The following is an 11,442-nucleotide window of genomic DNA, read 5'->3' as shown; positions in this document are numbered from 1 at the left end:
GCTATTTTTATTATGTCTTTTTCGCGTTATTTCTCTTTGCGTTACTCGTTTTTTGCTCTATTTTCTCTTTTTTTTCCATTACCGACCGGTAACATTGATTTTTCTTTATCGACTGTGTGATTTTTCCTTTTTTTTATTTTACAGGAATATTTTATTTTACAATACAATATTGCGTATAAATGTATGTGTATCTTGATAAATTAAATAATAATTTCAAATAATTTAATAATATTTTCAAATATCCCGCCAGAAAATAATTTGACGTGACGATATAATTCCCGTACGAGGGAGACACTTTTTACAGGCACATTTTTTCCTAGTAAGTTTCCAATATTGATTGTTCATAATTATTTCCTATGTGTAAAGTTGACAAGTTGAGTTATATACATGTACGTTAAATGATTTGATACAAATAGTAAGAAAAATAGAAATATATTAAACTTGTAATTTTCCATATTTTTAATTCAAATTAAATATAAATACAAAAATAACCAAAATATAAATTGTTATTTCAATGCTAAAGTGGAAAATACGCAAAAAAAAAAAGGAAAAAATGAATACAAACTTACGGTGACACGTAAACGTAAAACGATATTAACATCCATTTGTGAATAAATTTCTCAAATCAAATCAACTAACAATTGAAAACACGCACAAAAAAAAAAAGATGATAATAACGATTGGGTTCGGATATTATTGTTGAATCAGACGTGGAGAAACGGTGGCTTGGCCTGCGAGATCACCAGACCCAACATCTTTGGTCTTTTATCTCTGTGAAAACGTAAAAAGAATAGTTTATTCCGTAAATATTACGAGTCTGCAACATTTGAAAAACAGTGACGTTCGAAGAAATAGAAAACTGTGACACGCAGGAAGGGAACGTAACGCAAAATTTAATTAAAAAATTACAACTGCGTACGAGAAAACGGACATTTTGAACGATACCTCGACTGAAAATAATAAACTAAATTCAATGAAAGTTACACTGATTATTTTATTATCCTGTGTTTAATGTATTTTTCAATCATATCTTGACGTAATGTGTAGTCGTATTCTAATGTAATTTGGTAATATCTCGAATATTTTCTTTAATTGTTTCGTTCATCTTCATTTGATTGTTTGTCACTGATAGATTATACCTTTCAAAACAATACTTGAATTTAAATATTTTTTTTTTTATATATTTGGAGTTTACATTTTTATTTTAAACTTTGGATTTTCTGTTGACGAGTCATTCGTTCATTGATCGATCGAAGCAGATTTATGAAACGAAAGTAAACGTTTCCATATTGAACTATCGGTAATAAACATTCGATGTATTATTGATTCAAAACTGAATCATGCAAAAATAAAGTCGGACAAAATTAAACGAATCACTTTTTTTGAATATACACGTTAAATCGTTATCGTTATTTCAGGTAATTTCGCCGTTTCAATCAGTATTCTAAATTAAAATTTTAAATAATTTGAGAAAACATACTATTTACACATGTTCTTCAATTTAATACAGGTTCATTGGATCTTATTACATTTAAACATGAAGTTGACAAATTTTCACACGCTATGCCCTCGTAGCAAATTTTTAATAATAACGTTATTAACGGCATTTTCATAACTACGATGCCACCACCATCGTAATCATAACAGTTGATTCAAACTTCGACTCGGAATAATTAGACTTTTAAGTGGTTATTCCATTATTCTCAACATGCGTACTCGAAGAATTCTGACTCATCGTTAACATTTTCAAATATTTCGTGAACGCAACGGTTTCTCTACTATTTTCATGTCGTTAATTGAAGTATAATGGCTGACGTATTCGGATTTCATAATAAGAAGGGGAGAGAAGATGAACAGTCTATTCAAAGTAACGAAAGTATTCAAAATGAAAAAACTGAAGATGAAGAAGTCAAACAGCACGAAAAGTATGAGAGCAAAATTGAAAATTCAGAGAATAGAGAATATTCAGCACTGATGGAACACACCGTTTATCATGATGATTATTTAGAACATGAAACAAACTATGAATATGTGGAGGAAGCGATAAAATGTTAGTTTGCATTTTATGGTAAGATTTCGATTAATTTTGTTGGTGATATATTGTATATCTCTCATAATTTTCCTCAAAAATTAACGAAAATAATAAATAATCGTTAGAAAATTGATTTTTCCACATTAATAATACATTTTGATTACTGAAAATCAGAGACTATGAAAAAGAAAAATAATTTTACAATATAGATTTTTCACAAAAATCAGTATAACGTGCCTGAGTGAGTATTTACATGTAATTATAAAAATTCAATTAGTCATAAAGTTTTTAAGTTTTTAACCAACTGTGAATGATTAATTTCAGAAGACCTTATCAATTTAATTAACTATAATTTTATGGTTATTTTCTGCAAAGCCGTCTCTAGCGATATCATAGATTGGGAAAAGGAAGCAAAGGAAACTATACATTTAGAAACAAATGAAAATACATTGAAAGAAAGACGAAAGACGATTTTCGATCTGGATTCTTTTTCTGCTTCTGGTGTATCAAGTAGCGACCTTCTACGTCTTACTTCGAAGGATTATGTACCTGAACCACCAACAGAAATTCGCTATTCTGTTTCACTGGTAAATCGTCAAGTACCATGCTTTAGATTTATTTAGTGGTATTTATTACGTCATTAATAATTATTAATTTTAAATAGTAATTTGTTAGATAGTATAATACTATATTTAATGTTATATATCAGAAACTAGATACCTATATATTATCTATATAATATAGGTATCATATATAACGTTACATTTATAATTTGTTAATTGTTAAATAATTATATATTTACATCGTTATTTGCAATTGTAAATTAATCCTTTAGCAGGAAATTTGATGAAATCAGCTCAAGATGTATATCTTGCTTGTTAGTTTTCCATAAATTGATTGGATATCTCATTCTATATAATAAAAAAAAAAGAGTAAAACTGAAATGTAAATGAAATTTTTTTTAGGAAAAAATGAGAAATACGTGCATTACATAAATATAGTAGTTTTGTTATAACATATCAATTACAATACCACTAGAAATTTAGTTATATTTTGAAACGTACATAGAGTTACATAGGAGGTAAAATCCATTGAAATATAATCGTTTATTTAAAACAAAAAGTGCTCTTGACCTATTGTCACACTTGCTATTAAATCGCTAAGATACTTGCTGTTTCTTGTTGAACTGACTCTCTTTTCTTTTAAACCTCCAAATATCTCTCTCTCTCTCTTTCTCTCTCTCTCCTTTATATATATCTATGTATATATATCTATGTATAAGAAATAAATCAATAATACTGAAATATACAACGCGATTTATTTAATTTATTATTTTGTCTTATAGACTTTTTTCCAAAAAACTTCTCAGTTTTTATTCAATCCCTAGTCGTTTCTCAATGAAACAGACAACTTTTTAAACGTGTGTGTTTCCTGTTTAGGGTGTACCAGGTACAGCAAGGATCAATTTGTCACCTCTAACGCAAAAGGTAATCGGCTGTGTTATAGGAGAAAACGTTAGTACCGAATATCCTTGGGTATACGTACGAAAAGAGATTATCGAAGACAATATAGATCTTCACGAAGACAGTAGCGATTTCTTACCAGTAAAAAACGAAATTCGAAAGTTTCCAAATTCAAAGATATTAATTGGTTACGTTCCATCGTTAACTGAAGAAGGTCAGTTTTACATATGCTTAACTGAGGAAGGTCGAGACGCTGTGGTCGAGGAAATTCAGAAACAAAGAGAGGAACATGAAAATCGAGTGAGAACTGCCGTCTACAAGCCATTAGGAAGGTGGCAGGAATTTAGTAGTAGCGTAGAGATCGAAGCAACCATCGTTAAGAATACCAGACCGCTTTTAGAAATCGAGGTAAAAAATGTACAAGGCAAAATAAAGGAATGAACAAAAGTACATTTTACTAAATACACATGATAGTATGGACAAAAGAATTTTATGTAACGATTGTATTCTACTTATCAATTATTGATCAATTTTTCATTTAATAGATACTAATTTATAATTAAAAATACCAATTTGTTTTTATCTTATTGCATTAACTTCAAAAATTCAACTTTATCGTACAGATACCGAATGTTCTACGATAGACTCGATATACAACAAATTTCTTTGTTTCTTACCTATCGTTATCTTTCTTTTCCTATTTATGCTGTAACCAAATTACATTCTGTTGAAGAGTAAAGAAGCGTTTACACACCTTTAAACGATGATATAAATAAGTATTTACTTACTGAATACTTATTGGTTCATTTCAGGTATTAGGCACAGCAGATGTGCTCGATGCACCACTTCGACTGAAAGATAGAAAAGTAGAAGACGTTAGTGATGGATACATTCAACTTCTTCCTTATCGTCAACTCTTTGAAAATATTCCACGTAAACTGTTAAGCAATATGACTCAGGTCACTCCAGATATTCGAAACATGAAAACTCAAACGGCTCTTTCGGTACCGGCAAATTGTTGGATTCAGTACAAATACGAATATCAGTCTCCTGATATATCAAATTTTACCCCAGATCAAACAGAATCTTTGAAGAGTTTCCTTCGTCGTTTCACTGATTACGTGTGCGATCAAGTTAGTTTATAAATATTTGAAGAATATATGTTACTGAATAAGTTGAAGACGCTATTAGATATGTACTTGTAGTATGACATATACAACGATACACTTACGTACGTGCAATGTTTTAATAATAAGTGAACGATATTCAACTCTCTCGTCCCTCTATCGTAATTTAGCTGTTTTATATATTTCGAATGTGGCCTTTTTTTCAAATAAGATTTTAATTTTATTTATAATGTGGTATGAATAATTATTTTCAACATATTACTATACTATACTATACTATACATATTACTTACTACTAACATAGTATTACTCGTAATTGCTGTGATAATTGATGTATTTTTATATCGTAGTTGCTGTTAAATGCTACTTGGGACATTTATACGAACGACTATGGCAATTTGGTGAGAAACATAAGAGACACTCAGTGGCCTATACCTGTAAGCTACGAGGAACATTTAAGTTTTCAGGATGAACAGCACGTGGTTAATAAAGTCATTAATGATCTGTGTTGGCATCCATTATGGACTGGTATAGCGTTTGCTGCTTACACGAGCTATGCCAAGAGTCAACATTTGATCGGACCTAAATCAAACGAAGAGGTGAAAATTTAGAGAAAAAAAATCTCTTTTCTGATTTCCTTGCTTCTTTCTAGATTCTTAATATAATTTCTACGTTTTCCGTAAGTTCTTCAAATTTTCAAGCTAAAGTAACTTTTATATTTTCGACAAATTTTTCAAATTTTAAAAGTAACATTCTTGAGTTTTTTCGTTACAGGTTGTCAAAGCTTACGACAACAATTTTGTTCTCGTATGGTCGTTCAACGACTGTCTGGCACCGAAATTGGTACTCGAAAGTCCAAGGGAAGTGACATCCGTGGCTGTGAATCCACTGGATGGAAATCTGGTAGTCGGTGGTTGCGCAAATGGCCAGTTGAGTATTAATAATTTGACTACTAGGAAATACTAAGGACGGTTATTATCGAAGAAAATAAGTTACCTTGCTAAGTAAACGAAGATGAATAATGTTTAATAAATTCGTTATAAGTTTTTAATTGAGATATTTAATGTTTTCAAATACAGTGATAAATTTTATATTTTTATTATTTTTTATAATCTGATCACATGTACAATATTGTATGATATTTTATTGTATCGCGTGATATTATATTATTTTACTTTATTTTATTTAGATTACTTTTAATGACCTTAATAAATTCATTATTTATTTACTCAATAGCATGTAGACAAATACTGCAAATACTTTACATTTATAAGATGTCTTATTTAAAAAAAATTACAGATCGTACTGTGGCACATTCCCGGTAAAATCGAGAAAGTAGAAGCGGTAGTTGTGTATACGGCTGCTCAAATCAAGCATAGAATGACAATAAAGACTTTGATCGCGTGGATGCAGGAAGTACTTGATACGTCTATAATCAGACCCACAGCAATATCCTCGTTGAAAGAGAGCCAGAAGGCAGCTGTGATTCAGATTATATGGATTTCACCGTACGACCAACTTGATTCCAGTGGTAGAATCACGTCGTTACCAGAAGACACTAGTACCGATGATTTATCGTTACAATTTGTGACTGCAAGCGAGGACGGTACGATTGCTTTCTGGAACTTGAAGTTAAATGAAAAGTTGGTGTTCTTTTGTAATAAGTTTAATTGGTTGTTCATTATTGTATCATCACATTGCTAATTTATAGTTATACAGCTGTAAGTAGAACACTTGGCTGTACTATAGTATGCAAAGAATTAGAAGGAAAATTTTTGGTCCGAGCTTGTTATTTCGAAGGTATTTTGAATCGGTGAAGCCGAAAATCAACATCATTTTGTCACGAAAACAATTTTCAAAGTAGTCGGAAAAATTTGCCGGTATCGTTCTAATGAATTTTCCTTTTTAACGTCACATACGCTTAACTGTGATCACGTACGCGTAACTGTGACCACGTACGCTGACAGTGTATCACTAACAGTAGTTAACACTGCTAGAACACGCACAATTATGAACTCGTATCAGCAGAATTCATTATTTAACAATGCCGATAATTTTTTACGAATATCTCGAGAACCGTTCATTTCCGTGAAAAATGATCCTGATTTTGATGACGTCCGATGAAAGTGACCACAAATTTTGCTTCCCGGATATTATAGTTATGCAGAGCATTACAAATATTTAATGCAAACAAACTACCTATACAAAATCTTTAACAATTTACGCGAAATATAAGAATTTGCAATTAAATATGTATAAATAAATTTAATCGAGTCAGAAATTATTATTTGTTTCAAGATGGCAGATGTACAAGAAGAAGGAACCGAGCCCGAGAAAGAAAGGAAAAGTAAAAAGACCAGAGGCGTTGATAAAGTCTGTATCTCCGTTTAAAATATTGGACCGCGTTTTCAAGCCTTGTTACATCCTGGTGGCCCAACATCCAAACGAAAGTCGAAACGTCGTGATAACCACGATTAGCATGTACGTACCGAAATTTGAGAAAAAACGTGTAGATGTTGGTCCACCGTCTCAAGATGTAACTGTCCGAAGATATTTTGAAAATATTATCAAAAAACCGGATTATGTGATGCAACCGAAGATACATGTCGGTACTGTTGAAGGTATAAAAATACAAATTTATAAAGAAGAAATAAAAATATATACGTTTTCCAGAATAGAATCTAAATTTAAAGAAAGAAAAAAAGAAAAAGAAACAATTTTAGTTTTCACTATATATTTTATTTTTTAATTATAGGGGCAGTCACAAAAAATGAAATAATCAATTCAATATTATATCTTCGGTAATCGAAATAATAATCGTCAGTATGTTTCGTTTGTATTTTTATACGTATAATACATGTTACATCTTCGTGATTCAATTCTTCCGCGACTGTGTGTCCTATGTATTTGTCTTGTACTTATTTATAATATAATAATTACTATAATATAATTACTGTAATATAATAATTACTATAATATAATTACTATAATATAATTACTATAATATAATTACTGTAATATAATAATTACTATAATATAATAATTGTTATATTTATTTGTATTATACATTGTCAAATAACTAATTCAATTCCAATTTGCCATCGCTGCTAGGTGATTTTGGTTGCGTTACATGGGAAGGATACGATTTCACAACGGATTTAGCTATTAATACTGAAAAATGTCGATGGTGTTGGTTTAAAAGAGTACACGATGGTCCCATAACACATACCGTTCGATCTAGAGAAAACAGAACGTGGCTTGTAACAATAGGTGGAAAGATATTTGCTATTTGGGAGGAAGATCTCGGTATACCATTATTTTGGAAGAAGTCAGATATTGGGTATATGTCGATTTTTTAAATATTTTTTAAAATTATGTCTTAAAAATATTTTTTTAAATATTCCAATTGTACGTCTAACGTGTATTGTGTGGACGGTACAAAAGTATCTCGAGAGTATTTCGATATTTCAACACTTCAATGTATACTTTTGTATAAGTTGAATTGTACAACTCTTGTGCGTATATTTTTTCTGTAAGTTATACGTATGTACATCTGATGCTACTTACATTAACAGATTAGTACATTGATGATCGTACAATGATCTATTAGATTAGATTTTGACCGTTTATGTAAATTTTTATGTATGAAAAATATATTTATTCCTTTATACATGTAGGTACACTGCTGTTTCGTGGGGTAGTTTTCGCCCCACAATACTAATTCTTACACGATTAGATGGTACCGTTGAATTATGGGATTTCATGGTGAAAACAGACGAACCGTGCGTCCTCCAGAGCTTGTCTGGTCGCATAATCACAGGAATATATACCCACGAATTACATTTGACCCCTCAATGCGTAGGATTTTGCGATTTCAATGGTATCCTAAGAATGTTCCTAGCTCCTACTACTTTCTTTGAAACAGACTCCGCCTGTATAGAGTGGATGACCAATTTTATTCAACGACAAGTGAAAAGGGTAATTTCGTTGAAAGTAAAATTATCTCTTTTAACTATTTAAATTTAACTATTTAAATTTGTTAAAGCCTCGATATTAATTGAGTTTTAAAAATGTAATCTTCATTTCCATAGTCTCGTGATTTAATTTTATACCTTTTTATTACCTTCGTGTAACAATTTCTTAGTTTTTTCGGACGTAATGATTCTTGATAAATTTCTTTTTTTAGATACAAGTATACTTATATTGTGTGCCAAATGAATTTAAATCGTTGCTCATGTTGTTCGTCATAAAAGTTTTAATTTTTTAAATAATTTCAGGTGAAAAATTGTAGAGAATGGCTAGAGAAGTGGTTAGAAACAAATTATAAAGAAATTGAACAGAAAGAAAGATTGTCGAAAGAAGCGGAGAAGAGGAAACAGCAGGAAGAAGAGAAAGCAACTGTTTCTAAAACAGTGGAAGTGGAATCTTTGGTAGAGCCTGTGAAGAAAAGCTTGGTAAATTGTGTTCCTTTTTTGGTAAGCTAATGCTGAAGAAGAGAAAAATTTTTGTAATATACAATCTACGGTGCCGTATAAAAAAAATTAAAAGTTTCTTTTTCATATCGTTTTAGTAAAAAAAAAAAAATTATAGATACATACATGTATTATAGATACATACAGTTACCGCAATGTCGAATTTGATTTCATCGAGTCCTTTTACTTTATTTCTCTTTTAAAGTTTTTGTCTTTTTTTATCGTCATTTTTTTTTATCGTTTTTGTCAATACGGTATTAGAAATTACACAATAGTATTAGAGAAATTCCCATTGGACCTGCTTCTCGGCAAGTTCATCGATAAAAAAAGAGAAACAAAGAAAACAAAGAGACGAGAGAATAAACTTTTCTTTTCTTAGATTTTTATCAATTAAAAATTAACGTTATTGAATTTAACAAAATTAATTTAATAATTAATTATAATTAATTAATTTAATAATTTAAGAAAATTTATACGTGTATGTAAGAATGTATAATGATAAACTGTTGCTTGCTCCATAATTGGATTGAATTTATAGAAAAGATGGGAAATGATTCAAGAATCACGCAGAAAGTGGGAAGCAAGGGAGCTGAAGCACATGCAGCAAGTGCTTCTGGAGAAGAAAGGTTTAAGGAAAGACGACCTCGAAAAGCAACGTGAACCTATCTTAAAATTAGGACAAGAAAAGAAGAGGAAGAAACAAAAATTACGGCAAACACTAAAAATGCAAGAAAACATTTTCGAGCACACGAAAAGTCTTTTCTTTCCAAAACATCAGCCAGAAACAAGGCTAATCTCCGTACCACCAATGACAGAAAAATTCGACGAACCAATTACTGTGGAAGACACTATACTTGAAGAAGAAATGATGGTAAGCAGAAAAGAGAAAGTTAGATTGTAGTTTGAAAAAATATAATGGCAAGTTCTATTAATTAATTCTCCATAACCAAGCTAAACGAAATTTCAACTCTGATTTTTCTTCGTATTTTTTTGTTTTCTATGATAAATCGAACAATCATTTCTTTTCTTTAATAATGAATTTGAACCATTTATCATACTTTGTGTGAAAGTAAAACGCGTTCTGATATTTAAAACCTGCAGTTACGATAATCTATAATACAGGCACCCCGCATTTTAATTACAATACAATCCGTTTCATTCTTTAATAAAATTTAAATTTAATGAATTTTAAGGAAATACAACGAATTGACCCAAACGAAGAAATAATTTATCATTTCATGGAAATACAGGCTAAAGTGTTGGCTAATTTACAGAAGCATCCGTTCGAGTATTCGTTTAATTGGAAGAATATTTTAAAAGACAAGAAAACATTGCGTGTCACGATGGACGCTGAGTTGAGGAAATTAAACAAATTTAAAAGAAAAGTTATATAAATGACGTCGAAATATTAATTCAATAAATAAATATTTAAATTTATTATTAATATTAAACAATACCTAGAGATCTACAACTTACGTGTGCTTTAATACAAAAATCTGTATTGAAAAAATAAAATCTCTTTATGTATTATAGGTACTATCCGTATAAGATAGTAGATTAATGAATGAAAAGTTATTGTATTGAAATCATAATTATAATTTTCACGTCGTTCAATTTCGTTTAACGTGTAATTAAATTGAACTTCAATATACCCTTTTCTACGTACATGCGTAAATTAGCTAATTTTTTATTAAAGATGAATGTAAAAAGTCAAAAATAACAACGAGACAAGAAGAAACGAAATTGTAAAATGAAAATGGTAAATGGTCGAAGCAGCTCAACTGTAAATTACTCGGGTCTCAGAGGATGTAGCTGAATCGGGATCGTGTGATTTACGTCGTATAAATCGTAGGTCGTAGGTGAATCGACAATCGGTGCTTTATAAATATAATATCCGGCATCCGTTATAAGGATTCAAGCAGAGATAAAAGAGAGTAATTTGCGCCACAATTGTCCTCGTATTTCATACACGTGCACAAACGTTCCTCAATTTTGTTGCAAAAAATTGTTGCAAACGTTTTCGTCTCTATGACATAAAAAAAAAGTAATAAAAAATATTTTCTAAGAATTTAAGAAAATTATCACGATAACGAAATCTATTGAAACTTGTTTTTTTGAAAAAGAATGAAAAATTTTTTTTCATGGACGTTTCTAATTTGTATGCCAGATATACAAGTATGAATTGGTCAATCTTTAAACTTGCTTGGCAACTAGTATTTTTATTACGATATTATATAACTAGATTCGAATCTCACGTTTATACATTAATGAGATCATCAGGAAAGTGTTGGACTTTGTAGTACATAGGATCGTACATATATATTGGATTTTCAAGTCCAATCCCTGCT

General features: G+C 30.3%; 1 protein-coding gene across 2 annotated transcripts; it reads left to right on the top strand.

Annotated features, from left to right (window-relative positions):
* The first annotated feature begins 352 nt into the window (after positions 1–352).
* Positions 353–10,744, top strand: LOC122534010 (dynein axonemal intermediate chain 3-like). Of its 2 annotated transcripts, none has more exons than XM_043664257.1 (14): positions 353–1,418; positions 1,511–2,050; positions 2,408–2,619; positions 3,472–3,903; positions 4,308–4,628; positions 4,973–5,221; positions 5,397–5,552; positions 5,922–6,265; positions 6,921–7,243; positions 7,734–7,962; positions 8,300–8,600; positions 8,900–9,097; positions 9,633–9,965; positions 10,288–10,744. In XM_043664257.1, exons 2-14 carry the CDS (start codon positions 1,807–1,809, stop codon positions 10,486–10,488), a joined length of 3,543 nt encoding a protein of 1,180 aa, XP_043520192.1. In that variant the 5' UTR covers positions 353–1,418; positions 1,511–1,806; the 3' UTR covers positions 10,489–10,744. The 2 variants fall into 2 exon arrangements, with proteins under 2 accessions (XP_043520192.1, XP_043520193.1); XM_043664258.1 differs by having other exon boundaries at positions 8,900–9,076; positions 10,288–10,743.
* The last annotated feature ends 698 nt before the right edge of the window (positions 10,745–11,442 follow it).

The sequence above is a fragment of the Frieseomelitta varia genome, unplaced genomic scaffold (assembly GCF_011392965.1).
Source record: "Frieseomelitta varia isolate USP_RPSP 00005682 unplaced genomic scaffold, Fvar_1.2 scaffold_567, whole genome shotgun sequence".
Classification (NCBI taxonomy): domain Eukaryota; kingdom Metazoa; phylum Arthropoda; class Insecta; order Hymenoptera; family Apidae; genus Frieseomelitta; species Frieseomelitta varia.
The sequence above is the reverse complement of the archived record's forward strand: the minus strand, read 5'-3'. Positions and strand labels throughout refer to the sequence as shown.

Coding starts and splice junctions, on each gene's coding strand:
- LOC122534010 (XM_043664257.1), top strand. CDS start 1,807: ATGGCTGACGTATTCGGATTTCATAATAAGAAGGGGAGAGAAGATGAA. Junction 3,904..4,307: donor GACCGCTTTTAGAAATCGAG/GTAAAAAATGTA, acceptor GGTTCATTTCAG/GTATTAGGCACAGCAGATGT. Junction 7,963..8,299: donor TGGAAGAAGTCAGATATTGG/GTATATGTCGAT, acceptor TTATACATGTAG/GTACACTGCTGTTTCGTGGG.